At 43.6% G+C, this 24,981-nt stretch overlaps 1 protein-coding gene across 4 annotated transcripts in view; it reads right to left on the bottom strand.

Annotated features, from left to right (window-relative positions):
- The window catches only part of RABL6 (RAB, member RAS oncogene family like 6), a 58,181-nt gene continuing 33,200 nt past the window's right edge, over positions 1-24,981 (bottom strand). For all 4 annotated transcript variants that reach the window (XM_035341634.1, XM_035341635.1, XM_035341637.1 and 1 more), the window contains 7 exons: positions 15,336-15,694; positions 12,987-13,146; positions 7,539-7,751; positions 6,437-6,782; positions 4,439-4,610; positions 2,724-2,773; positions 1-2,119 (listed from right to left, as the gene is read on the bottom strand). In XM_035341634.1, coding sequence (XP_035197525.1) covers positions 1,925-2,119; positions 2,724-2,773; positions 4,439-4,610; positions 6,437-6,782; positions 7,539-7,751; positions 12,987-13,146; positions 15,336-15,694 — 1,495 coding nt within the window. In that variant the 3' untranslated portion in view covers positions 1-1,924. The remainder of the gene's footprint in view (positions 2,120-2,723; positions 2,774-4,438; positions 4,611-6,436; positions 6,783-7,538; positions 7,752-12,986; positions 13,147-15,335; positions 15,695-24,981) is intronic.

Below are 24,981 nucleotides of genomic sequence, written 5' to 3' on the forward strand. Positions count from 1 at the left end.
CAGTTGTACAACAGAGCTTTATAGTCAGAATGGATTGTACCAGGTTTTTTGATGCAAAATGGAACATGACCCAGAATCTTTACAGAACAGAAGCGCTTTCAGGAACACAGCCAGCTGAAGCTTGAACGCCTGCCTACCTTCTCACAAGAGAGGCCACAAACTTTGGTTGCGTCAACTTTTTCCTCTCCAGGCGTGCAAAGTTTGAATTGTCCCATGCGAATTCCCCACAGTGTCACAAGAAATGTAGTAATGTTCAGAGAAACAGTGAATGCTAATGGAAAACAAACCTGAACAATATACTGCTCATGCAGCAAACTCAGTTCATTTTATAGGGAAACAGTTACATGTGCATTTTGGGGGCTGGGGAGAAGAAAAAGAAAAATAGAGCAGATAACTGCCTGCTGTTCAAGACAACTCTCAAGTGGACAATGGAGCAAAAGAACACCTTGCTTTGTGGGGATGTAGTAGCAAATCCCAGCTTGGATACCACAGTTGACAATTCACAACAAAAAGGGGAGGGAGAACAAAACCAAACCTCAAATCAACCTGGGTGCAACAGGTTAATGGAATGCAGAGAACTCGGAGGGAGCTTCACTGTCTGAGCTGCAAAAGGGACCCAGAACCGAAACAGAAGCGGGTATGGAGAACTAACAAACTCCACCAAACAGTGGTGGTGACTCACTGAGACACAGGCAAGTGTGAACAGATGGCCTGTAGTGCCTATTCAACTGCAGCCTGCACTGCTGAGGAGGCACCAATCCACAGGTCTAAGTTCAAAGCAAAAATTAAAACACTTCCAAACTCATGGGATAGGTGGAGGCTCTCCAGTTGGGGCAGGGAACGGCAGCATGCTGGCTGCTGGGAGGCTTGGCCCAGTAAACACAGCTGCGATATTGACAAATTTGAACCAGGAAAGGTCGTCTGAGCTACAGTGGTTGTTCCTCTCAGTGTAGAGAGGCAGTCGGTGCTGTACAGCCTGACTGTAAAATGCCTGAGAAACAAATGCCTTGCCATGCTAACATTGCTCTGTAGACAGTTCTGAAGCTCTGGATATCTTCATTTCCATGAGAGTCATGTCCCTGAGAGGTACCAAAGGGAGGGGATTCTAGTGTATGCAAATCCAAGGGTGAAAAATGCAGAAAAGCAATGTTTTTTTCCTCTCTTTTTCAAGTTAGCTTTGCACTTTGCATTGTTTTCCCAAACTGCATAGCAGCTTACATGTAGTGTCTGAGACACTGGGGCCACGGAAATCAATGGGGCTTCATGAATTCCAACAGCAGCACCAGTGAGTGCTAATTAAGCTGCTGTGCAGAAAAGGTCCCTTTCAAAAGACTCCAAAATCACACACGCTCTCTCTCACTCTAGTCCTGTGGCTGCTGTTTTTATAAAGCTGTATCATAGCATAATCTGCTTGATTTAAAGCATCAACTGCTGGGTGGAGCAATGGCCAATACCACCTTTCTCATTAAAAAAATAGGAAGGATAAAAAGTTAAAGACAGGCGAGCACAATTGCGTTCATGCAGCATGTTTTGTTGCACTCCTCTTAACAAGACAGGAACTTCAGGTGTGCAGGAGTGGCATATAACAGGGGTGGAGCTGGAAGCAGGTCCCTTTCACCCCCCACACCCTGCCAGCTACCAAACAGGGCATCTCTGGAAGGAGACAAAATGATAGCCTGGAAGTGGGCCGGGGAACCATGCCCTAAACCTTCCCCTTACTGAAGTACATTTCAGCTGCATTTTCTTTGTGTAACGAACACACCAGAAGAGCACACACAGATGTGAAGCTTTTGTTCTGCCAGATCTGTTTTGAGTGAATACATGGCAAAAAGCTTTACACATCTGCATCTGTCCTGGTGCGACTTGTAAGAAAAGATGGAGACAACCATGACAGAAGAGTCCGCTGCATGTACAGGTAGCCAGCCTACAGCTCCTCATAGTCCCCACCTCCTCGTGGCTTGTTCATGCTGGCTCCTCCTCCAAGAAAAGCCTCCAGTTCATCTATCTCATTGTTTTTCTCCTTGCTTCTCTTCTTCTTTTTCTTTTTCTCCTCTTTGCTCTCCTCCTTCTCTTTGCTCTTCTTGTGTTTGCTTTTCTTTTTCACAGACTTCTCCTCTTCCTGCAAAATGAGAAAATTGTAATTAGTAAATCCTCTGAGCATGCCAGTAACCCAGCATATATATAAAACTTGGCTCTGATGGGAACATTACTAAGGGATAAGTATCTACCACCAAGGCTGGCTGGGACCCTTCTGTGAGTTTGGACAGAAGAGAAGAAAGACCATCTGGTTTTTATGTAGCAATGGTCTGTCAAGCAGTTTGTGCCTGACAATACCACATTACTGGACAAGCAGAAATGTCAAAGATGAAGCCTCCTGCAGACTTCCCTCACTGCCTCTGAGATTAGCTCTGTCTGGGATCTCCCTCTGCTTGGAAAAAGCCATGGTGCTATAACAGACTCCAACCAGCAGAGATACATTGCTCTAGTTAATCCTACATTTTACAAACTCACACACTGCCTTTTTAAAAGCCAACTGTTCTAAAAGTTTGCTTTTAAGCTGCAAAGTGGTTAATGGTCTGCAGAGTCCATGGAGCATAGCTCTGGCTGTAGGATGCCAGAATGGAAGGCAGTCCACCCAGTGCACAGACCACACTGTAAGTAGCTACCCCTTTCCTTGGCTGCTAGACAATATGGCAGATCAACTCTGAGGAATTAAATAGTACCTCTTTGCTTTTCTTTTTCTTCTTCTTTGTCTCCTTAGAAGCATGTTTATCTGTTCAAATAAACAAACAAACAAAAAAACAATATTGTTTTAAATCATTGCAAACCACAAGCCATGTGATTCTGCCCTGACCCTATTTCTCAGAACAAAATGCTGTCCTGAAGCCACATGCAAAGGCAATCCTTATTTCTCAGGACAAACTGTGACCCCTTAGAAACTAACATAGGCTCCAGCAACAGGTCCTAATTTGACTAGATGTAGCTAGCTTAATTATGAGCATTATTTTATCTATTTTATTTTGTGTTAATAACACCTGGGTCTTCACTGTATCACAGCCACTGAAGAAACAAATACAGAGACCAGACCTGCAAACTGGTCTAAAGGCCAAACTGGGCACCAGACTATTAATTCCCAAACTGAAGAAGAGCTACTGGGAACAATTTGCCTCTGGCCACTTAATACTTGAAGGCATATGGAAATCCCATTGGAGAAGACTAGCAGGCTAGTTCTCGTTTTTCAAGCTGTGTATGGAAATTAAGTCACCCTGAGGCCAAAGTGCCACTGTTGCAGTTCTGCTCTACAGCAGTGGCTATTTTCACTGTATCAAATGAGCCCCAGAGCCCATCATTGTCAAAACATTTGTCCCAGCTTATTGTGGTTGATAGCTCAGTCACTGATTTGACTGCTGAACTCCCACTGACTTTGCACAGACTCCTTGAACAGGAGAGTATTTATTTGGCTTTGCACAGGAGGCTTTGTAGTTGTACCACTTTTCGCAAGGTGGTATTTGATATCTATGCAGTCTTCCCCTCAGCTGATACGTAAATGCAAGTCAGCCATGAAGAACCTTAACTGCTGGTCAAGCTCCATCTGACTGGATTACTGAGGTATGTTTTTCTACCTATCCCAGACAGAGGAGATAGGAGGAACCCACATTGGATTATTAAAAGTGCTAAATGGAAGTTTAATTATTGACCTGGGCTTCTGCAGATACACTTCTACCTATTCCAAGTTGTGCTGCTCAGCAACAAAAAATCACAAGCCAATGAAACCATCACTGCCTGTAATACCTTACACTTCTGTAATAGCTTTTCAATGATAAACCTCATTTAGGTTGCTTCTGTCTCCCCTTTAGCTTTTAACTTTTCATCTTTCTGGGTGACATCAGGGACAGATGCTTTGCAGCAATGCTAAGAGAGCAGAAACCCATTTGCACAACTAAAATTTGTTCCCTCAGGGGACTGGGGGAAAATAAAAAGCCCGAGGAGGCTTAGGTTATAACCAAAAACTCACCCCAACTTTCCCCAAAGTAGAAGAGGAAACTGGCAGGGTACGTCACAACATTTTGCTCACATTGATCTAAATTATTGAGGAGGTGGACACTGCAATGCTGAGCATCAGTTCCCAGGCATGCAATGTTAAACAGGAAGCCTTACTGAAGCATCTCATGAAAGATGTGCTCCTGCTTCCAGATGGGACAGAAATAATACATGGCTTATGCCATGGATGAGCCAAGTTCTCCCAACCCCCACGGGGAAAAACAAAGTTATTTATGTTGTGTTAAACCACATTAAAGACTCACGCAGGGCACTGCATGAAGTTGCATGGTATTTTATTTAGTGCAAATTGGTTTGCTTACACCCTGGAACCACTTTGGGAAAAACAGACACCTGAAAAACAAAATCAGCAAGAGTGGAAATGTGGTGTGACCATTACCTTCTTCACTGCTCTCCTTGGGACCAGTTTCTTCCAAACCCAAACCAAAGAGATCTGAGTCATTTTTCAGTTTAAAGGAGTGGACTGTTGATTTCACAGGCTGGGGTGGCTTTGCCAATGAGGCATCATCATCAGATATTTCAGAGAGATCTTCCCGGACAGGGAATTCATCCTAGAGACAAGAAAAGACTGACAATGCAGACAGGTCTTTCAAACAAAAATCTCTAAATATTTTGTCTACAGAGATGTCAGCATGTGCGGAGGAGGGAAGGAAATGGTAGCTGAACTGAGCTGTTATTGCCTGAAAATCAATGACTATGATGCTGTAAGCTCTATCTATGTCTTGCTATGGTAAAATGGCTAGGTAGCATTGATCCTGGAAAGCACACTGATTACTTATCATTCATGACACCAAAATCAAATTCCTGACATAAAGGGATTAAACAAGACTTTCAACTGTGTTAGCTCAACAGCACCAGCCTTTACTTGCCCTGGTGAGGCACCTCTGTTTTGGGGAAAATCAAATCTAAATAGCTGAAAACAACTCCAGATTTGACAGACAAAATCTTTCCTTTGTAGCTCTGGGGGGTCTAGCACACCAGAGGCAACATGCAGCAGGGCCAAGAAAGCAGTCTGTGTTTGCAGAATAAATCCGTTCATCAAGTCAAAAGGGAATGTGCTCCCAGTGCAAATTTTCCTCTTCAATGTGGGCAGAAACAGAATGCTGCAGAGACTGGATATCACCCCTCAAATCCTCTGCCTCTCTGCACAATGGGAATGAAAATGAAGTTCAGTATTTTGCTGTACGTGCAACTAATCCTCTTCAGAATTTGTTAACCTTTTTCCTTATATCCTCCAAAGTGACCATAAACACCTCACTCTGCTGATGATTTAGGCAATGTTCCCCTCCTCCTTGCTTAATGGTGGTGTTTTTACTGCTTCACCTTACCAGTACACCTTGTACTTGAAAAGCATTCATAAGCTGTGGGGCATCTCCCTGTCACTCTTGCAACAGCAAGTTCTCTCACAAATCCCATTTCTCATAATCATTTGTTACATGTAGCATCACAGTTACAAAAGGTAAACTTACTGCAAATAGTTTTGCTTTTATATTAAGATGCCAAGAAAAGCAGGTACTGAAATGCTAAATGAATGGAAAATTACTTTGTAAAAAACAGCATGACCCATAGCCACAGTGAAAGAAACCAGGACAGCTGTCTTTACTGCAGGTTTCTGGAATTATGCAAACATATAAAACACTCCCCAAAACCAGCTGGCCTAGACACTTGTGGTACTTCAGAACAGCAACTGTCCATCCCAAATCTTGATTTTCAGTTCCTATAGAGATTACTCTGCTGGCTGTGAGCGCAGATCACTGAAATCAGGAGTGCCTAGAGTCACAGCAGCGAATTCTTATGAGCACAGAGAAGATGCTTGCATTATCTCCATCTTTAACACACGACAGGCTAGGGACAGGAGCCGAAGGGACTCCTGCTCACATACATCATAGACATTTTACAGCCTACCTGGCTATAATGGAAAGATTGCCCCTCTTCTTGGGTAGATTTTCCTATTTCTGTAAGGAGCTTTGCCAAGCAAATTTGGTATGGCCTTTTGATTGCTGCATTGACTCTAAGGAGCTCACTTGTTCTCTCTCTCTAGCATGCACACATTTCTACATATTAAACTTCAGGTGAAAATCCACCAGCTTAGTATTTCATACCTTCCACACTACTTGACTGACCACACTCTGGATTTACTGAGAATAAATAGCACCTTAAAATCTGTGAGCACAAACCTTGTTGCTGCATGGCTTTACCAATCACAGCATTAATGGGTTTGTGCTTAAATCAATTTCTTCAGGTTGCTTAGCACCTGACTTGCTGTGACTGCTGCTGAGAGACTGGCAGAGCAGATGAAAGCTCTGCTCAGTGAGATGCCTCAACACTTAAAGCTCAGCTCTGCAGCACTGCACAGCAATTCTTGCATATTATTTACCATTTTCTTCCTCTGGCTGTCAGATTCCTCACTTTCAAAGTCTGGGTCATCCATAACGAATGAGAGCATTTGAGTAGCTATTGGTCCCTCTTGATCACTGTCAGAATCCTCAGGCTTTTCCTCTTTGTCCACTTTCAATTTGAGAGCATGTCCTTTGCTTTGGGAAGTGGTCTTTGGGGCCTGGACTGCTGCTGGGGTGGTGGCAGCAGCTGGCAGACTAGTGTTGAGCTTGCTGCTGCTGTTTCTTTCAGACACAGAATGTGGAGGTAAACTGTCAAGAGGCTTCGGGTCAGTTGCTTTGGTCAGTACTGCTTCACTCTGTGGTTTCACAGAATTTCTGGAAGACCTGAGAAGAAAAAAACAAGTTGACAGAGCCTGTCCACACCACCATTCTGTGATTCTGTGAAGCAAAGCACGACGACCAATTAATAGCTGAACATGCCTCAAGGGCTTCAATGTGCATCTCAACAGGAGATGTAAGAGATGTAGCTCATCCTATGTATGTGTGTATGTGTGTTTGAACACTCAGCACTCAGATGGTGAAAGTATTTCTGGCAGTAAGTCAAATGCTGAATGTTCTCATGTCTCTTGAGGATGCTGATGTACAGGTGCCTGCACTGGTAGGCCAAATCCAATCATACTACCCACAGAGCATGGTATGTGGAGAATATGATTCAGTTCATTGTTCTCCAGCACAGGATGTGAATGACTTCCACTCCCACTGCAAGACTTGATACCTCTGTCCTCCTCACACTGCTATTAACAGACTTTCAAGAGCTCAGTTACAGTCTCTTGTTCAAACTTGAGAAAAAGGTTGGGCCATTCCCAAACAGAAATGTACCAGCGACCAAAGAAACACGGTGCTCAAAAGCTGCACTTAGATGCAGCTGTACTGTAATGACAGCTACTAGTACCACAACCTCCCTGAGAAGATGCTGCATAAAGCAGTTCCAGCTCAAGCAAATCCAGATTCAACTTAAAGATGAAGGAGCGGGCTCCAGAGATAACATGATTCCACAGAGCTGCACAGAAGTCAATGGCAGGACTGAGAAGAAGCCCAAGTTTGCCAGCACAATCCCACACTTCAGGATGTGCTTCGTACCTTTTTTTTTCATGTTCTGTGTCAATGCTTTCATCAGGTATGAGTATGACCTTAGAGTCCTTAACCTCTTCCTCCTCCTCACTGGACAGGGTGATGTTCTCGCTGGGCACTCGCTCTGTTGCCAGCACGGGTCTGCTGGGGATTTTGTCATCCAGGTCTAGGTCGTCCTGGAAACCCGCCACCATAGGGTTCCCCCCAGGTGCCTCTCCATCACTGCAAAGTAGAGGATGATTAGACACAGCACCCTGAAGACATGGTAGGACAGACATGCCTCGCGTTGAAAGCACAGTGCCACTTGCCATGCTTTTAGAGCCAATTTCAGGCCTACCTTTCCCCTGTCCAGGGCAACTCTGCTGCTGTCTTCCTGCTGCAAGCCCCCAGCCCACTGCCCCATTCACACTGGACATGCTCCCCATGGGCTACAAGGGTGACACAAGCCCAGTACCAAAACACGTCACAGAAGGATGTGTCACACAGTGGCTTTTACTACTTAAGGCTAAGATGAGTAAGCTTTAGCGCAATAGAGCAGCCTGTTTCTTCAGCAGGGCCTCTATCAGAATATCCCTGGTCCAACATACAAGGATCAGCCAATGGAAGAGTGGGAACCACCTGCCTCGATCCCCACATCCTGTAATTAAGCCTGTTCATATACTGCCACTACTGTGGAAAATCACTTGCAGCTATTAGCTTCTTGGAATGATTTCTCTTTCTCTAGTGCTTCCTGAAGCAGGCAGCTATTCAGACACCATAACCATGCTTTGACATTTACCAAAATAAATTAACCTAAGGACACACTTTTAGAGCTAAGAGTCTGCCAGGCTCCATGAATGCAATACAGTTATGTATTCAGAGTCATCTTGACAGAGCTTCACAGCTGAAATTGCCAGCTCAAGGGTTCTTGTCTGGATTTCCCCAGGCCTCAACAATTTTAATACTTTCTGATGGATTTACTCAGGTCAGGAATATAGATATTTTTCAGTCTCAGCTGATGAACATTTGTGGTACCTTCCCCCATTCTATTTGCTTTATCTGCAACAGATACTCAGTTCTTTCCCGACAATCTACTGTATATGATACCCACTCCACTGTCCTGTTGACTCGATATGCACTGTACAAACACAGCATTAATTTTTATGCAGGGGCAAAAAAAAAAAAAAAAAAAAAAGGTTATGGCTTAAAACAGGTTAGATTTTAGAGTCACAAAAGGAGCCACCAAAAACTACAATCCTTAATCTGGCAGATGGTACCAGCAGACAGCCAGCACAGAAAGAGACAGTGGAGGATGCTGTGCTGATGGGATAAGAAATGCCAAGGCACTAACACAGTCCACCGGACTGTACTACTCACTTGTGCTCTTCTTATAGCCAGTTACTTTTTACATGTTAATTTTAAAGAATAGTGTAGCATTTGTGACATAAGGGGCACTTCGCTTATCACAACTAGCACAATACTTTAAGAGTGACTACAATTACTACTTGTCTTGGTAACAGCATGAAGATCAGGAGTAACATCCGTTCCCTCCTGCTTTCCATGTTGAGTCCTGAAATGCACCTCTGTTTTCAGGACTCAGAGTTCAGCTCCCAGCTAAGCAGAGGGAGGCTGCTCAAGAACCCCTTCATTATTAACAGTGCTGCTCTCATACTGAGCCAGAAAGGAGGGACACAGCCTGTCCCACACAAAGGAGTGTTCGAAGCAGCCTCCAAGTACCACACTGGCTGGAGGAATTACAAGTGAGAGATTTTTGAGGTATGTAAAACACTGGCAGTGTTTTCTCTATAAATGTGCTGAAAAGAAAATTGAATCACACCCTAAAAAATGGCAGCATATTATCTTGAACAAGTGACACTGTATTTCTGTAACATGTCAACACTCTATCAAGCTAAGAAGCATAAGACTGTTGCTGTTGCCACTGTCCTTCCACTGCACACCATACTTGACTTGCAGCCTCTAAAGCATTCCCAGTTTGAAGAGAACTTCTACATGTGTATGCACACACATGCAAAGTGGGTCATCTCCCTTTGCAGTGAATACACTGCCTCCCTGTATAATTTCCACACAAATCATTAAGCGACAGCTTAAGAGCAAAGCAAATAAGTGAATATATGTCAGAAAAATCACTGCTGCAGTATAAACAAGGCCTGACAATGCAAAATTAGTACCAGCTTGTGGTCCTGAGATTCCAACTGGAAGGAAGTCAGAGCATGCAAAAACAAGCACATTGCACCACTCTTGCCAACACTTGACACACTACCAAGCCTGCGTTAGTGTTGAGCCAGCATGTTTGCAGGCACAGGTACCCACCAAAAATGACTATGCTCGTGGAGGTCTGTATGAATTACTGACCAAAGAGTGCATCAGGGTTTCCTCAGAGCAAGCCCTCCACCATGTGCATGGAACAGCCTCTGGTGATGAAACAAATCCTGCTGCAGTCTGAGCATATGCTCTCAAACCTCGCTTGACAAGTATCCCACCAGCCCTGCTGTACAGCTAGTGGATCCAGCGCCACCAGGAGCCATCAGAATCCTTTTGCCACATCAGTTTTTGTGGCTAGAGAAAGAGGAAAAACCCAAACTCTAATAAAGCAGATAAGCTGAGGGAATCACATGCCACAGGGTGAGCCTGCATGCCTACATTCCAGAAGATGGGGGTCTTCTAGTGTGCACCAAACTGCCCTCAGGTCTCCTTGCTTTGTCTAGCACAACTGGATACCACTATGTACAAAACAGAGGCGATAAAAGCAAAGAACCAATTAGAAGTCCTTCAGATACAAGACACCTAATCAATGCTTATGATAAATCTCTAGTGACATGGAGAAAACTCAACAGGAATCCTGTTAGCATCAGCATAAACTCACTTTCAAATAGACACCTGCAGCTTATCTGTGGCCTCAGGACAGCCTGAGCCAGCAGGAGGGAAGAGGGCAGTCTGGAGTCAGACTAGCTCCTCTGATGCAATCATATACACACCACTCTGAGTATCAACCTAAAGAGCAGCAAAGTAAGTTCCGAAGCAGCAAACTGGAATAATTGAACTGTCTTCCTAATCAACTGCTAAGGAAACTGATTTGATGAGTTCTCTTTACTGCAGGCTGGAGAACCATAAAATGCCATTAAACAAAGTGCAGGACTCCATTAATCTCTGCAGATCTGCACTGGGATTTAGCTATAAGAACACCAAAAGACATCAGTACACGTTGAAAGTCTGAGCAGCTATCTGATCTTTGGGCAAGAAGTTCTTTGTTTCAGAGGCACAAGCTCTCTCCTCACCGCTAGCATGCTTCAGAAAAAATATTTTTTTTCTAACATCACTGCTCTGTGTCAACTCTTGCTCCATTGTTTAGAGAGCTGTTACGGAATAGAGAACGGCAAAAGTTCACATAACACCACTGAAAACAATAACCCTGAATTCTCAATGTAACTAAAATGTATGAGAAATATCAAAATTTACAGCCTCTTTTTGAAGCTTAGAAAGGAAAAGCAAACAAGTTCTTATACACGGAAGCAAACACAACACTGAGTTCAGGACACGGCTCAGTTACACACCATCCTGCTTCTAATGACAAGAAGTAACTACCTCTGCTTCATGTATGAAATGCACTGGGCACTAAAGGGCTTCTCATATGAGCTAACTGCGAGACTCCTGCTTACAGACAATAAGGAAAGACATCTTATTCAGGTAAGAGAAGTAAGTCTAAGAATATTTAACACAAAGCCCATTTTTCTGCTCTGTCTTGCATGGTTCTTCAGTTTAGGAGATTACACTTGGTCCTAACATACCCAGAGGAAATACTGGCAAGCTGTGTAAGCTCAACACTCAGATCTCTGCTTTAAAATGTTCAGGAAACATGAATGCATCTCTCTAGAAGGTTCTTAGGCTTTGTTCCTCACTCACTTTCAAGGGGGATGCAACTTTTAGTATGTCTGTTTTTTAAAATCAGTGACATCTCTATTAGGTTTCAGTGGTTTCACAGAACAGTTGAGAATGTGACAACCCTACAGGCAAGGAGCAGAGCTCATTACACAACTGCTTGAGATGTTTGGATTTTATACACCTATTTGCTTCCAATAACTAACGCTTATTGGAAGAGAAGCCTGTGCTAAAGATCCAGCGTCCTTCCCACATCAAGAACTGCGGCTAAAAAGCTCTAAGGGCACTCCAGGACCCAGTCCTTCAGCAAACCCCAGGAAGGTCAGGCTTGGCTCTCCTGACATCTCTGTGTTAAACACAAAAATAACCCAGCTTGGCCACAGCTGCAAGCAAGATACTTTGTAGGCCAGCATGTCTCTAGCAACTACAGTTTTTTTCTTATTTTCTTTTTTTTTTAATTTTAAATAAAAAACATCTGTGTGTTCTACTGTCATAAGGGACGGTGATTCAGGCTGACCTGCATTAGGCAGGCACTGAGGTTCACACACAGCACTGATTTCAAGTTGTTGTGGTTGAACCGAAGAACACTGAATCATAACAAAGATGTCAAAAGATGCAGAATCCACATTCACAGACAAGCCGTATAAGTGTTTAATTACTCTCCTAGTTAATCCAGTGGTGATGACAAGAGGCAGCAGGCATAGACTATTCTAAGCAGATGGATACAGAGCCTAAGAGTACTCTTGGGTCACCTCTCAAATGACAGCCTGCTTTCAGACAGCCTTGCTGAACATCCTCTTGTCAGAGCAGCTTGGTATACCACAATCCCTTTCCTAGATTAAAAAAAAAAATGAAATCAATGGAAAAAAAATAATAAATAATAACAATAATAAAAAAGAAAATCCAGCCTCCATAAGCTCAGCTCTCTCCCATTTGAAGGATACTGGGAAGGGACGTTAGAAACGGACAGAGGAACAAGAAGGCCTTCCCTAAGACTTTTCTGGAATCTGCAGGCAAGCATGCAGAGACATTTCCCAAGGAGCACAGCCATCTCCATCCTTCCTTCCAGAATCCCACTGAGCCATGGAGTGCCCCCAATGGTCCTCCAAAAACCACAGTCCTCCTCATAATGCTTCCAAAATGTCAGTATCAGGCCATGAAGGAACCTGTCCATTCTTTGGGCCTCTGCAGTGGCAAGTTATTCAATAGGCAAAACAGAAGAATCCTGCAAAGTGCGTCAAGTTCCATAAGGAAAATACTTCAAACGTTTCATCACATTGGTTAGAAGGGAAAACCCTTCCTGATACAAAGCAGCCCATTGGTTTATCACTGGTCATGAAAGGAAGACAGCAAAACCAGGAAGGTGATAACTAGCTTTTACTGCCGTTCCCAATTCCCAGGAAGTAGTGCGTATCATTAAAAGGGAGACAGTAATAGAAAGGAATAGGGGCAGCTAATTGCTAATTGCTCTGCAGTCCCTTTCTGAACAGTTGTAATAGGTTAGCTAGGCCTGAGCAATTATTCAGATTGCACATCCTGGTACATCCCTGTCTTGCTCTTGCTCCACCCTCTTCCCCTTACCTTTCACTATCGATACGGTGTTTAGTCTGTAGTTTCCCTTTGTCCTTCTGTGGAACTGGGTCTTCTAGAAAGCTGTGATCCAGGCTGTCATCAGGAACAAAATCCTCCACACTCTGTACTTTTGTAGGGGCTTCAGGACGGGGAGGAGTAGCAGCAGCATCTATATTAGCAACAGTTGTAAAACACTGAGTTCACCACAAGCAGGAGAGAAATTTGATTTTTACACATCTATCCTGTCCAGGGCCCCTTTAGCACACAGATAACAGCCACAAAGCAGGACCTCAGCTACGCAGCAAGGGAAGAGGAAAGCTATGAACAGGATACAGAAACCAGTCCAGAATCTCACATGAAGTCATTCACAGACCTCGTGCAGCCACTGTGGTTTACAAAGCACAAGGCTGATCCAGCCTCCTAGATGAGTCTGAAAATCTCTTTAGAATGGTAACTGATTCTGCTGTACAGTGAATGCCACAACTGACTATACCACAACCAGATTTTTGTACTTATAATGTATGCATCACTCCTGTGTTATGTCCCTTCATTATGCTTTCACCTTTTCGAGACTGTTCAGTTCACTCATTCACTTCCTCTTGCTTTTTAAACTGTATCTGTCAAAGGCAGGATTGTTCATACTGTGCTTTTAAATGCCCTATGTTAATAAAAACTCAAGAGCTACTGTAAATAAAGATTTGCTTTAACACAAATTAGGTGTAGAGACACCTTTACCTATCGTCAAGCTATCAGGATGAAAGACACTTGAAGTCTAGAGAGATTAGTATTTTCAGATTTGCAGTATTAAACCTTTTTCTTCTGCCTGGACTGCACTTCACACTTAGGCTCTTTTGGGTGAGCAAGCTTTCTATATGAATATAGATTTTGCCCTAATAGCGCAGCTTTCAGTTTACTTCTGCATATGAATAGCAGTGTTACTAATGTCACTGAGTGTCTTTGGTGTAAGCAAAAACATGGCCAAAAGAATTACTGCTGCAAGACTTCAATGGAAATGTTAAGTAATAGCTCTCACAGAAAACACCAAGTATTGCTTTGTGATAGTGATTTTCAACTGCTTTCCAATTAGCTAGTCCCTAGGCATGTTCCAGTAGAGGTGCAGACCCTTGGCACACTACATAAATATAACAACAACAGATCAGTTTTTCCTTGCTGCCTTTTGCAACCCTCCTAAAAAGCACTCCAGAGACCCCAGGACTGCAGGCCAGAAGCCTAAAGAGGTCTTGAGCTAGATTTGGTGGCAGACCACTAGTCTTTTTTATACGTATCAATATGACTATTTTTTTTTTGCCAACAAGGCATTTCTAACACTTTCTCCTCTTCTACTGTTTGTTTCTGGATAGGAAGAGTCATAAACAAACTGGAATAGGTGTACTGTGTCATACCTGGTAACAGATTCAGGATGTAGAACATTGTGTACAAATCTAAAACTGAAAGATTTCAACATCTGAAACTGCAAACCGTGTTCCCAGCACCTCCTCCTCTCTTTCTGTGGGTGTCTCGAGAGTACTGTGAGCTCTAGGGATTGACAGTTTGAGAGGGAAGGTATTTCCAAAGGGTGATTCAAACCATGTCACGCTAATAATTTTTAGGCAGTGCCAGTTCTGCAACTCTAGTCAGCTTCACAGACAAAGTGAATGTGACAGGCAAATTAAGGTCCAGATCAGTAAAACTGAATGCAGCAAACCTCTCAATGCTTCTGCCCTGCAACTTCATCTAGCCAGGGTTTGGACTGAATGCTGTGCCACTCTGCCCCATTGTTTACAAGTGCTAAGGAAGAAGTCAAGGCAGGCTGCTCTCCTCCTCAGACCATCTTCAAAGGAGCTTATTTCCCTGGAGGGGAATGCATTGTAGAGCCTGGACTTACGTGATCATTTCTGGCTGAATAACCTTTAAAACCAGCACTCTGTTGCTTTCTGTTAACACACAGGAGCCCCTTTGAGCTGCCAGACTTTTGTGAAGACAGTGCTTCAAACAGCTTCCCTGATGATTTTTTTTTTTTTTTTTTGCTATTTAAAAGGTGTATGTGCTCCTGCTAAAAAGCTGACAGTTATTTTATTAGTGTCCCCTGGGTGCTTAGTACCTTCCTTGTGAAGCACACTACAGCCCCTGTCCAGCTGGCTGGACAGTCCTTGTCAAAGTCCAACAAAGAGACAAACCAAAATGCCAATCAGGAGAAAAGAAGCAAGTAACCATGTAGCTCTCCTTGGATGTGCTGCACACAAACAGGGCCTGGGTTTCTCAGACAACTGTCTGCTTGGCCTCTCACTGCGGAAAAGCAGAAAAAAAGACAGAGAAACACCCAGAGTGTTTCAGGGGTGACACCCTGTCTAGACCTACCTGGCTGGGGAGGAGAGGGGTCTGGCGCATGAGATGTCCCAAAAAGACGTGAAATGATGCTGCGCTTCGGAGGCAGGGCTGTGGCTGGAGGTGCTGGGGAGGTGGTAGCTGGTAGAGGGGTATGTGGCTGCTGAGCCTCAGGTGCAGGCACTGGTGAAAAAGATGAGGGGGGTTCAGGAGAGATGGCAGAGCTTGTGGAAAGCAGCTGTAGTGGCTGTGGGGTGCCAGGGCTGGAACTGCCTGTCGATGTGGAACTTGGAGGTACTATGGGTGACTGAGAACCAGAGGAAGGGCTTTGCCCATTAGTTGTCGGTGGTGATGTGTGTCCTCGGCTTCGGGCTTCCATCATTTCAAGGAAGCTGCAGGAAGATAAATTACAAATATAAGTAATGGAGAAAATATGCTCAACAGAGTACAATGCTGTGCTGCTTTGGCTACACGCTGAACTGGGAGGTACAGCCCTGCTTTCAGAGCTGCCACAAGTCCCTGGGTCATGATAAATCTGGTTCACCCATGTGTGCTAAAGTCACACGATCTGCAATGATGGTGTGGAGAATCCCAACCTGTTTTGTACTGCAGGATGAAAGCTACATTTGTAATGCTGCTGGGAACTCCCTGGATAGACAGACTATAACAATGTGCCAGGGCTTGAAACTCAACCTTAAGTCAGTAGTTGGACATATGTCTCTAAAGGAGTAAGTGCTACAGGAATGGCACATTTCTATATTCTGCAGAAGAGATCAAAGTGTTCAGGAGATCTTAAATACTATGAAAACCTCTTATTTCAGCCAAGAATGGATTTGTGAGGAGTATCCTTGAACTTAAAAAAAAAAAAAAAAAGAGCTATCCAGAGGCTCAGAGGACTGACTACAATTATTCTCACAACATGCAGATATACGTGCAGTCTCTCCCCTTGTACACACGCACCATGTGTGGGAGCCATTTGAACCAAGCAGCAGACACTCTGAAGCAAACTGCGGTCCTGGCTGGATTCCTGACTCAAAAAGCATTAAAGCCTGTACCGTCAGAAAGGGTGAAACGCTCCATCCTTTTGAAAAATGAAACCAAGTCTGATCCTGCTGCAGCCTCCTTCTGCAGCCCATTTGGTTAACAGTCTTTTCACAAGGTTGATGAAATGAAAAGGCTTTTTCTATAGAATGGTCTCAAAGTAGGATCTGTTACATGTAGCACATCAAAGATATTCAGATGGGATACCTGAAGTGTATCACGTATAAAATCTAGCAAATGTCATGGTCTTGCTTCCTTTCATTAAGCCTAATAAACTCATGTGCACAGAGGCTCTAGGTCCAACTGCTTCTGCAAGACAGATTTGGTTGTGCTCCAGGCAATGAATATGTTGAAATGGAGACTGCTCTCCAATACAGAGCACCACCTTGTCCTGCAGGGAGTTCAGACAGACAGACACCTTCACTGGAATGATTTCTAAGCAGAAGCAAGCATCGTGGGCTAAAAGATTCTACAACTTCCTTGAGATATTATTTTCTATTTTAAGGAGCAACCCAATACATGTTTATGAAACAAATTCATATACTTTGTGACCACAAGATGTCCAGAGCCCTAGTGGAAAAAAAAACAGGAAGCTGCTAGTTAAAACGGAAAAACTAGCTAAAGAGAGGGTAAAGGGCAGCACTAAAAAGTGATATTTGATAGGAAAGAAGTCCTTGGTAGAGTTCCGCAAGAGTGAGCCTTGAGATGTATTTTTGTATTTCAGTAAGTGGTACAAGGACCACAGATATGTTCATGAAGTTGCAAGTAGGAGTTCATCAACACAGAAGACAGGGACAAGATACAGAAAGAACTGGATGACTGTGAAAAGCAGAAATGTGAAGGAATTCATCAATGCAAAGGAAATAGTCATCTGCTCGAGAGCTAGGGAACAGGTCTTCTTGCTCCAAGTTCACCATGTCTGCATGGCTAGGAAAGACTTGCCTTGCTTGTTCCAGAAGACCAGGACAGAAGACTACAAATGCAGTGCTGCCTGTGAGGAGCAGGAAAGTAGCCAGGCTGTCACGTGGCCTGTTCTCTGCCTCTCCCCTGAGACTGCTGTCAAGGCAGCTAAATTAGGGCTGTGCTAACCTATCTGATGCTTCCAGCCGGATCTTGAGCAAGGCTTACATGTTTATTCTACCTAGGCTGAGTACAACAAAACAAGCTCCCATCAGAAATGAGATGAGAGCATGCGACAAAGCATCCATTCCTACATCCTCCCTCCCAAGGGACTCGTAGCTGGGGTGAGCTGTGCAACAACACGTCCCGCTGAAAATGATGCATGGATTTGTCACATGACAAACAGAAAACACAAAGGATTTTAACTCTTGCACATACAAGAACAGATGTCTCTGTGGAGACAGTATCAGGTTTGTTTGGCAGGTGTACTGGGTCTGGCTGGGATGTTAACTTTCCCTACAGCAGCCCATACAGTGCTGCGCTCTGCACTTGTAGCTTGAACAGCAGTGGTATCACACTGGTGTTGTGTCTGCTGCTGAGAAGTGCTGGCACAGCATCAGGACTCTCTCTGACCCTCCTAGGGGGTGGGCAAAAAAGTGAGGAAGAAACATCAGCAGGGCAGCTGACCTAAATCAACCAAAGGGATATTCCATACCATATGATGTCACACTCAGCAATAAAAGGTGGAAAAAGGAAGAAGAGGGAAGGGGTGGGCTCTCGTTGTGAAAACGTCTGTCCTCCTCCTGAACAATGGCTACGTGCGTTGAGGCCCTGTTTCAAGGACGTGGTCAAGCATCGCTCATTTGTGGGAAGTAGAGAGTAATTTCTTTCCTCTGCACTTCCACATAGCCTTTGCTTGTTTTGTTAGTTATTCCCTTTCCCTCCTCCCTCTTCCCCTTTCCCTTTTTTCATTTTAGTTGAATTGTTTAATTAATAATAATATTTCCTTAATAATATATATATATATATTTCTCTTTAATTAAATCATCCTTATCTCAACCCGTGAGTTGTTCTTTCCTTTACTTCTTCCCCTCCTCATCTGAGGAGAGGGAGTGAGAGAGCGGTTGTGGTGTTCAGCTGCCTAGCATGGTAAAACCACCACAGCAGGTGCGCAATGCATCATGCACAGACTGCAAGACTCTAACAGTGTATTTTCAATGCATGTCTTTCACTGTGCTGTGGGACCGAGGAATTACACATCACTCTGTTCTTGACAAGGTGGTCACAATACACACAGTTCTGCAGACTATGCACTGCATTTGTGGTGAAGGAAAGATAAACCAAGGAAGGGTACCTGTAATTCAGCCCTTATCCAAATAAGTGAATGCTCTGAACCCGCAAAATTGCTGCATCCAAGATGCTTGCCTGCACAGGATGTGCAGCTCTGCAAATCTACACCAGAAGCATTGAGTGATAAATTCCATCAGCTCACCCCTCCGAGCTTGGATTCAGGGCTCCTGATGAGCTGAAGGCAGGATGGCTGAATAGTTCTGCTTCGTGGTACTGATTCCTGCTCCCAAGTCCTGCTCAGGGTTAAAGACATACCTCCCAACTGTGGTATGAATGCTAGCTGATCTACATGCACCCCTACTCCTGTTTATAGCAACAGTGTTCCTGGCTGGAAGGCCTGCAAGCTTGGTCACTGCTACAGCCAGCATCTGCGGTACCGGTGCCAGTTCTGCTTGCTCTCTTGGCTGAGCTGAGCTTCCTGGCTATGAGCAGCTCTGCCAGTCTCTGTGAGCACCTAACTCACCAAGGCTACATGCAAACAGAACTGAACAATTACTGCATTATTGACCACGACACTGTCCCACAATCAAGGCAGCTGGGTGACTCAGGTAGGATAAGACTACTGTGTACTGAAGACTACGGAACGGGATTCTGTGTGAAGTACATACAAAGAGCATATGTAGTCATTTGAGGATAAAGAATATTGAGCTTGAAGAGTATTTAAAGGTGGTCCCAATGAAGTGCAGGACACTTTACAATATCAGGCTATTGAAGATTTACTGTACTTCGTTCTGTCAAAGCTACCCAGTTTGGAAACAATCTGCTTTGTTCTGGGCAAGTGGCCATCTCCAGAGGGAGGGAGGGCTGTGAATACCACCTGTTTCTCCTACAGAAACACACGCATTTTAAGAGCTGGAGGGAAAAAATGCTACACAATTGAAGTGTAAAGACTGTCTTTCTTCCCTCCAGCTCAGCTAGTCTGGGGAGTAGCACACATGCAGGCTCCCTTCTGCACCTGCTCCTATGCCTTGCTCATCTGAAGGGTGTAAGAACAAGACACAGCAAGTTATTTTTAGTAGAAAGGTACAACTGGTTATTTGACACAGGCTCTTACTCCATCCAGAACAGCACCAGGGACAGTTCTGGCACGTGCTCTTCATGCGACCTTCCTCATCCTAAACTAGACACATGGGCCAAGCTCTCTTGTGTGCCATGACAACAGAGAAATAAGCATGGTCTGATACCGGTTTTACATGTGCTGCATAATGCAGCTATGCTGAGCTTTCATATTCATATCTTCTTCTGTGGAAGAGGTGGGTGGAAAAACAGCATACGTGAAAATGCTGCCAGCAAGCTCTCAGTAATTTCCAGGGTGGAGGTGTTTAAGCATCCTCCACACTTCAAAAATACTACAATACATGAATGCTTTCTCTGACTTTACACACACTCTTCAGAGGCACAATCATGGCTGTTTTAGGAACACACCAGGCCAAACTTGCCACATGTCTCCACGTCTGTTTTTTCTCATATTCTATACAATCTGCCTATTGTGTTCCTTGTATCCTTTTTGCCAGTCCTTTGTAAATGGCCTCAACTCAAAATCTTACTGCTAAACAAGCAGTTTCATATTCACACTAGATTTTGTAGACAATTGATGCACAATTGATACACTCATGCTGTGACCTGCGATGCACAATTGATACACTCATGCTGTGACCTGCGTACACTTGTTCTCATTTTAGAGACAGCAAATGTGCCATGTAAGTTCAGATGGGTTATCTGTCCACACCCATGTGGGCTCCTTGTTTGCACTCCAATCCTTCCATTTCAGGATGAATAGCAAGTCCATATCCTCAAAACCCCTGAATAATTCACTTGGTGTTGGGCCTGTTCACAAGAGGAGACTTATATGCATTTTGAAAGCTGGACATGCTCTTCAGGAATAAAAACTCATCAGGGCCTGAGGTTACTGTTGCTCTGTGCACAGAACAAACAAACAAAAAAGCACAAAAGGACTCAGTCCTAAAATTGTCAGTGTTTGCATTCATTTACCATTGAACACAGGAGCAGCCTGAAGCTTTTTGGCTCCTTGTTCTGTTTTGTGATCAACTTTTCAAATAGATTTCATATGGCACGAAATGCTTTAGGTTATTTTATCAATTGTGAAAATGAAGATTAATAAGCCCTGTGACATCAATTTAATTGGCTTTATTGCATAGAGGGTTAGATGTCCACTTGCTTGTTTCGGGCTACTAAAAGGTACTGAAACTGATTCCCCCTTGAGCTCAAGGTTCCTGAATGTGATATTAGTTGTCAGCAGAAGCTGGGCTGAAGCTGTCTGTCAAGGCCTGATGTTCCAACCCTCCCCTGATGTTCCTCAGGTTTTCCATTTGACACAAAACTGATGGAGCAGGAAAATGTCTCTCTACAACATTCTGGGTACACTCCATGTTCTCCAGTTCTCTAGCAAGATCCATGATGATAGGACCAGGTGTGATTAATTCTTAATGCAGCCACACAAAAAAACACGTGATCTAGAGTCCCATTTAGTACACACTGGCTCCTGATCTGATGGGAACAGTGATTCACAGCAAGCTGAGATGATAAATGTAGGGGAAGAAGAAAAGAAAACAAAAGCAGGTTTACTTTCCTAACTGGTACCGTGCACTTCAGCCTTTGGCAGTGAGATTCCAGACCTGTATTTCGATATAGCTGAAGATACTGCAGAGCAGCTGTAGCAGCAAGTTCTCCTGTCAGACATTTGGCACTACTCTGTACCACGGTCTTTGCAAACTTAAGAACTGTGCTCAATGCATGAAAAACACACCAGCAAACAAAACCAAAACCCCAACAAATGACTTTGTAGTGAATAAAGCTGTCTAATGCAGGAAGCATGTTCCCCAAAATAAGAGTCCTCATTAGGGGAGAGCAAATGCCTTTCTACAGTCACTTCCCTGCTAGGACAGTAGCACCTGGCTGTCCAGGATTACCTGACAGTGCAGATGCCAGCTGTATAGCAGCACAGAGAAAGCATCTAGATGGAGTTCCATCATGTGGCATACCTGGGACAGACTCTACCACTGCTAAAGTTGTACCTCAGATCACACAACATCTCAAATAATCCGCAGTTCAGTCTCTTTGAATATATTTTTGCAAAGCCGGACTAACAGTTTGCTTGAGAGCTCTTAAACACCAGCAGTAAAGTGATCTTACAACTTATTTCTATTTCACCTGAATTGTTCATAATTTGGATTTCAGATGCTTATAAATCAAACAATCACACAGTGATTTATAGATACAATTTCCTGAAGTTTCTCAAAACTGGTTGTGAGAAGATGGGACTTCTCATAAAGAAAAACTTCCGTATTCCTTTTAAAGAATTTATATTAATCTCCAGGGGAAAAAAAAAAAAAAAGGTAATTCAAAGATAATTGAATCCTTAACCCTTGAAATTAAATTCTGTCTTTAAATATTAAAAAGAAAATATTAGAAAAAATTCCAGCAAAGTATAAAAGTTCATCAAAACCACATATTAGTTCTGCTGCTTCTTAACTTTTGCAAGCATTTCAACTAGTTCCTAAAAAAAAAAAATGCAGGAAGAGCTTCCATAATTTCTTAAAAATACTTCTCCATGTGCATCTCCATTCAGTGATGGAACAGACATACTGTAACTGAACAAACATAATGTATAAAAAGATTCCTTTGTGTGAGGAGGTAAGATGGACACAACATGGAAAAACTGAGTGTATTACAAATTCAGATGTCAGAAAAGTGATTGCTGTTTGTTTAGTAAGAATTCAGAAACTGAAAAAGGGCTGAAATGTAATTTTAGCTGTATTGAGAATGTAAATTTTGAGACACCACAGGGAAAGTACCAGAGCAAAAGGTGTGGCAGGCAGAGACTAAGCAGAAGGAAAGAGCTGGAAGCCTCTAAACATGCGTTACACAGGCAAAGCTCGGCCAGCAGCTGCCAAGGGATCGCTTACATAAGCTGGATGAGGCAGTGTTGTGTGCCACCTCGTGTTTTCTTTGGGATGCACATTTTAGAGCAATGATGTTTTGTCCTCAGGTACCCAGACACAGCAGGATGAAGAGTTCTTTTGCTCCTTCTGTTCTCACTCATGCAAATTTAGCATCAGTCATTGTGACAGAGCAACTACCAGACATGCACAGGGGTGAATGAAATAACTGAGACGAGCACTGCCACCTTGTAGGCTCCACTGCCTGATTTTATGTCAGCACAAGTTGGCGAATGTAAGGAGAGCAGGAACTACCTCAGAGGAGGGATGCAGTGGGGCTGCTGCATCACAAGGCCTGCAGCCCCCAGTGCATCTGCTAATGGTCAACAAGTTAAACTGCATGAATACATGTGCTGTAACAAGAGGGTGTCAAAGTAAAACACATCAGGTGCTCATTTTGACAACAACCACAGTAGCATGATAAACATAGTAATCTCAAAACCAGAGGATGGACATCTGCCAAGCAGAGATGCAAGACCTTCCCAGACCCTATTCAAGAGCACTGAAGTCCTGCCTCAACAGCAAACCGTACTTCCCACCAGCTACTGCTGATTTGTCTACAGATACTCCACTCACCAGCCTAAGCAGCTTACCAAGAATCAGAACTTTACCCAAATCAGTGTTCCTTTCCATATGAGTGTGCTTATTTCTTTAAATCAGGACCTGGGCTGAAGGACTCAAGGTCAGGAACTGAAGAGTTCCTGCAGGGATATAAAATATATATTTGTAGGGAGAGTATCCTTTCAACTGTGTGATAGAAGTAACCCCGTGCAGCTCATCTGCTCCAGAGGTAGCTCTGAAACAGACCTTTCATATCTAGCCGAGGTGCAGAGAAAAACCTCAAAAATCCTCAAATAGCACTCTATTTTAGTCACTGTGGTCCAAGTTAATGGGCATGAAAGGGGGGGGAGAGGGGGGGCGGAAATCAGTGGCTCAATCCAGGAAGCATCCACAGATATTTTGAGGACCTTTCTGTAAAGAAGCATTACTTTCTGAAAGCAAAGAACATTGGTCTGAGTATACAGACAAGCTTGCAGTAGCTGAAGTGAACTTCGTCAGATGCATAAAAATCAGATTATTTGCTAAACCAGAATTCTAGGAAAAGGTCTTGCTCTTAATTTTTGAGCAACTCTGCTTCTCAAAGTTATCATGGCTAAAGTATTTCTTTCACCATGTTAAACCAATTATTCAAAGTAATAGTGCAATTAGTCGTTTGCAGTGCAAGCCCTCCCCAGCAGCCGAGCAGCAGTCCCTTGCTACAGCATTCTGTTCTGCAGTGTAGGAGAGGGGCAGCTACTCTGCCTGTCTGGGCTGTGGGCATCTTTGAAGTGCTTCAGGTACACATACCCCAACTCCTGTTCTTCCTGTGCTCATGAGCTGGTTTGGAAAAACATCAGGGAACTGACGTATGGGCCAAGTGGTTATCTGGCTTTGGATTATCTGCAGATGGCCCAAAAGCTTCTACAGAGATGAAATTTGCCATACAGACTGCACTGAAAGCTCTTTTGAGGTTGTAAAAAGCAAGAACGTGCCTTTTGACGTGTTAGTGTGTACTGCCTGGACCAGTTAGGTCTTAGGATTCTAGATGCTGCCACATTGCAAATGATGCTCTTCAGTAATCACTGTGCACCTGCAGGAGTAGGTGCTACAGAAAGGGTACTCTCTTGCAGTGGAAGCACCCCAATAGTATAAAATGTTGTATGCTGGTGCGGTTACACTGGATGGGATGATCTAATGCAACATCTATTGCTGGATCTAGAAGGTCCTGCCATCCCACATCTGCCAGACCCATCTCTTGTTGCATCTCTTGTTGCTTCCATTAAGCTCCGGTGTTGGGCAGATGTTTCTCAGAGCAAGCCCTCATGCTTGCCACATGAGCAGCAAAAGCCAGTCCGGAAGTGGGTATTGGTAGATATCAGTTTTCTGCTGCATTTGTCATCTGATTTGCGATTTGAATTGGTTCATGTGAGGGTCCAGCAAATATTAAAGCTGGTATAACGGTGACAAGTGAATAGGTAGCAAGATCTTCTCATGTAAGCTTGGCACAGCTCTGCCAAGTCCTGATTCTTTTAAGTATTTTCCCATTACTGATGCAGTATAGAAGACACTGGAAAACAATCTGATGGAACAGCCCACACAGCCCAGTCCTTTGAGTAGGGATATCAAAAGAATTGCTGAAGGCATGAGGAAACTAGCCATTCCCTAAGGAAACAAATGAGGTGAATACTCTGGAAACAGTACTGCTTTGTGTGTATACAGGCTATTCCAATGCTCTCACAAAGGAAAACACACTGACCAAGGTTATGGGACTTGAAACTTGGTCTAAAAATGCTTGTCAAAATGGCTGTGCATTAATATTTCATAATCATTGATTCTAACTTACAGCTAAAGATGCCTGTAAAGAATCTTTTCCCAATTCATTCTGGGGT

The sequence above is a fragment of the Oxyura jamaicensis genome, chromosome 17, assembly GCF_011077185.1.
Source record: "Oxyura jamaicensis isolate SHBP4307 breed ruddy duck chromosome 17, BPBGC_Ojam_1.0, whole genome shotgun sequence".
Classification (NCBI taxonomy): Eukaryota; Metazoa; Chordata; class Aves; order Anseriformes; family Anatidae; genus Oxyura; species Oxyura jamaicensis.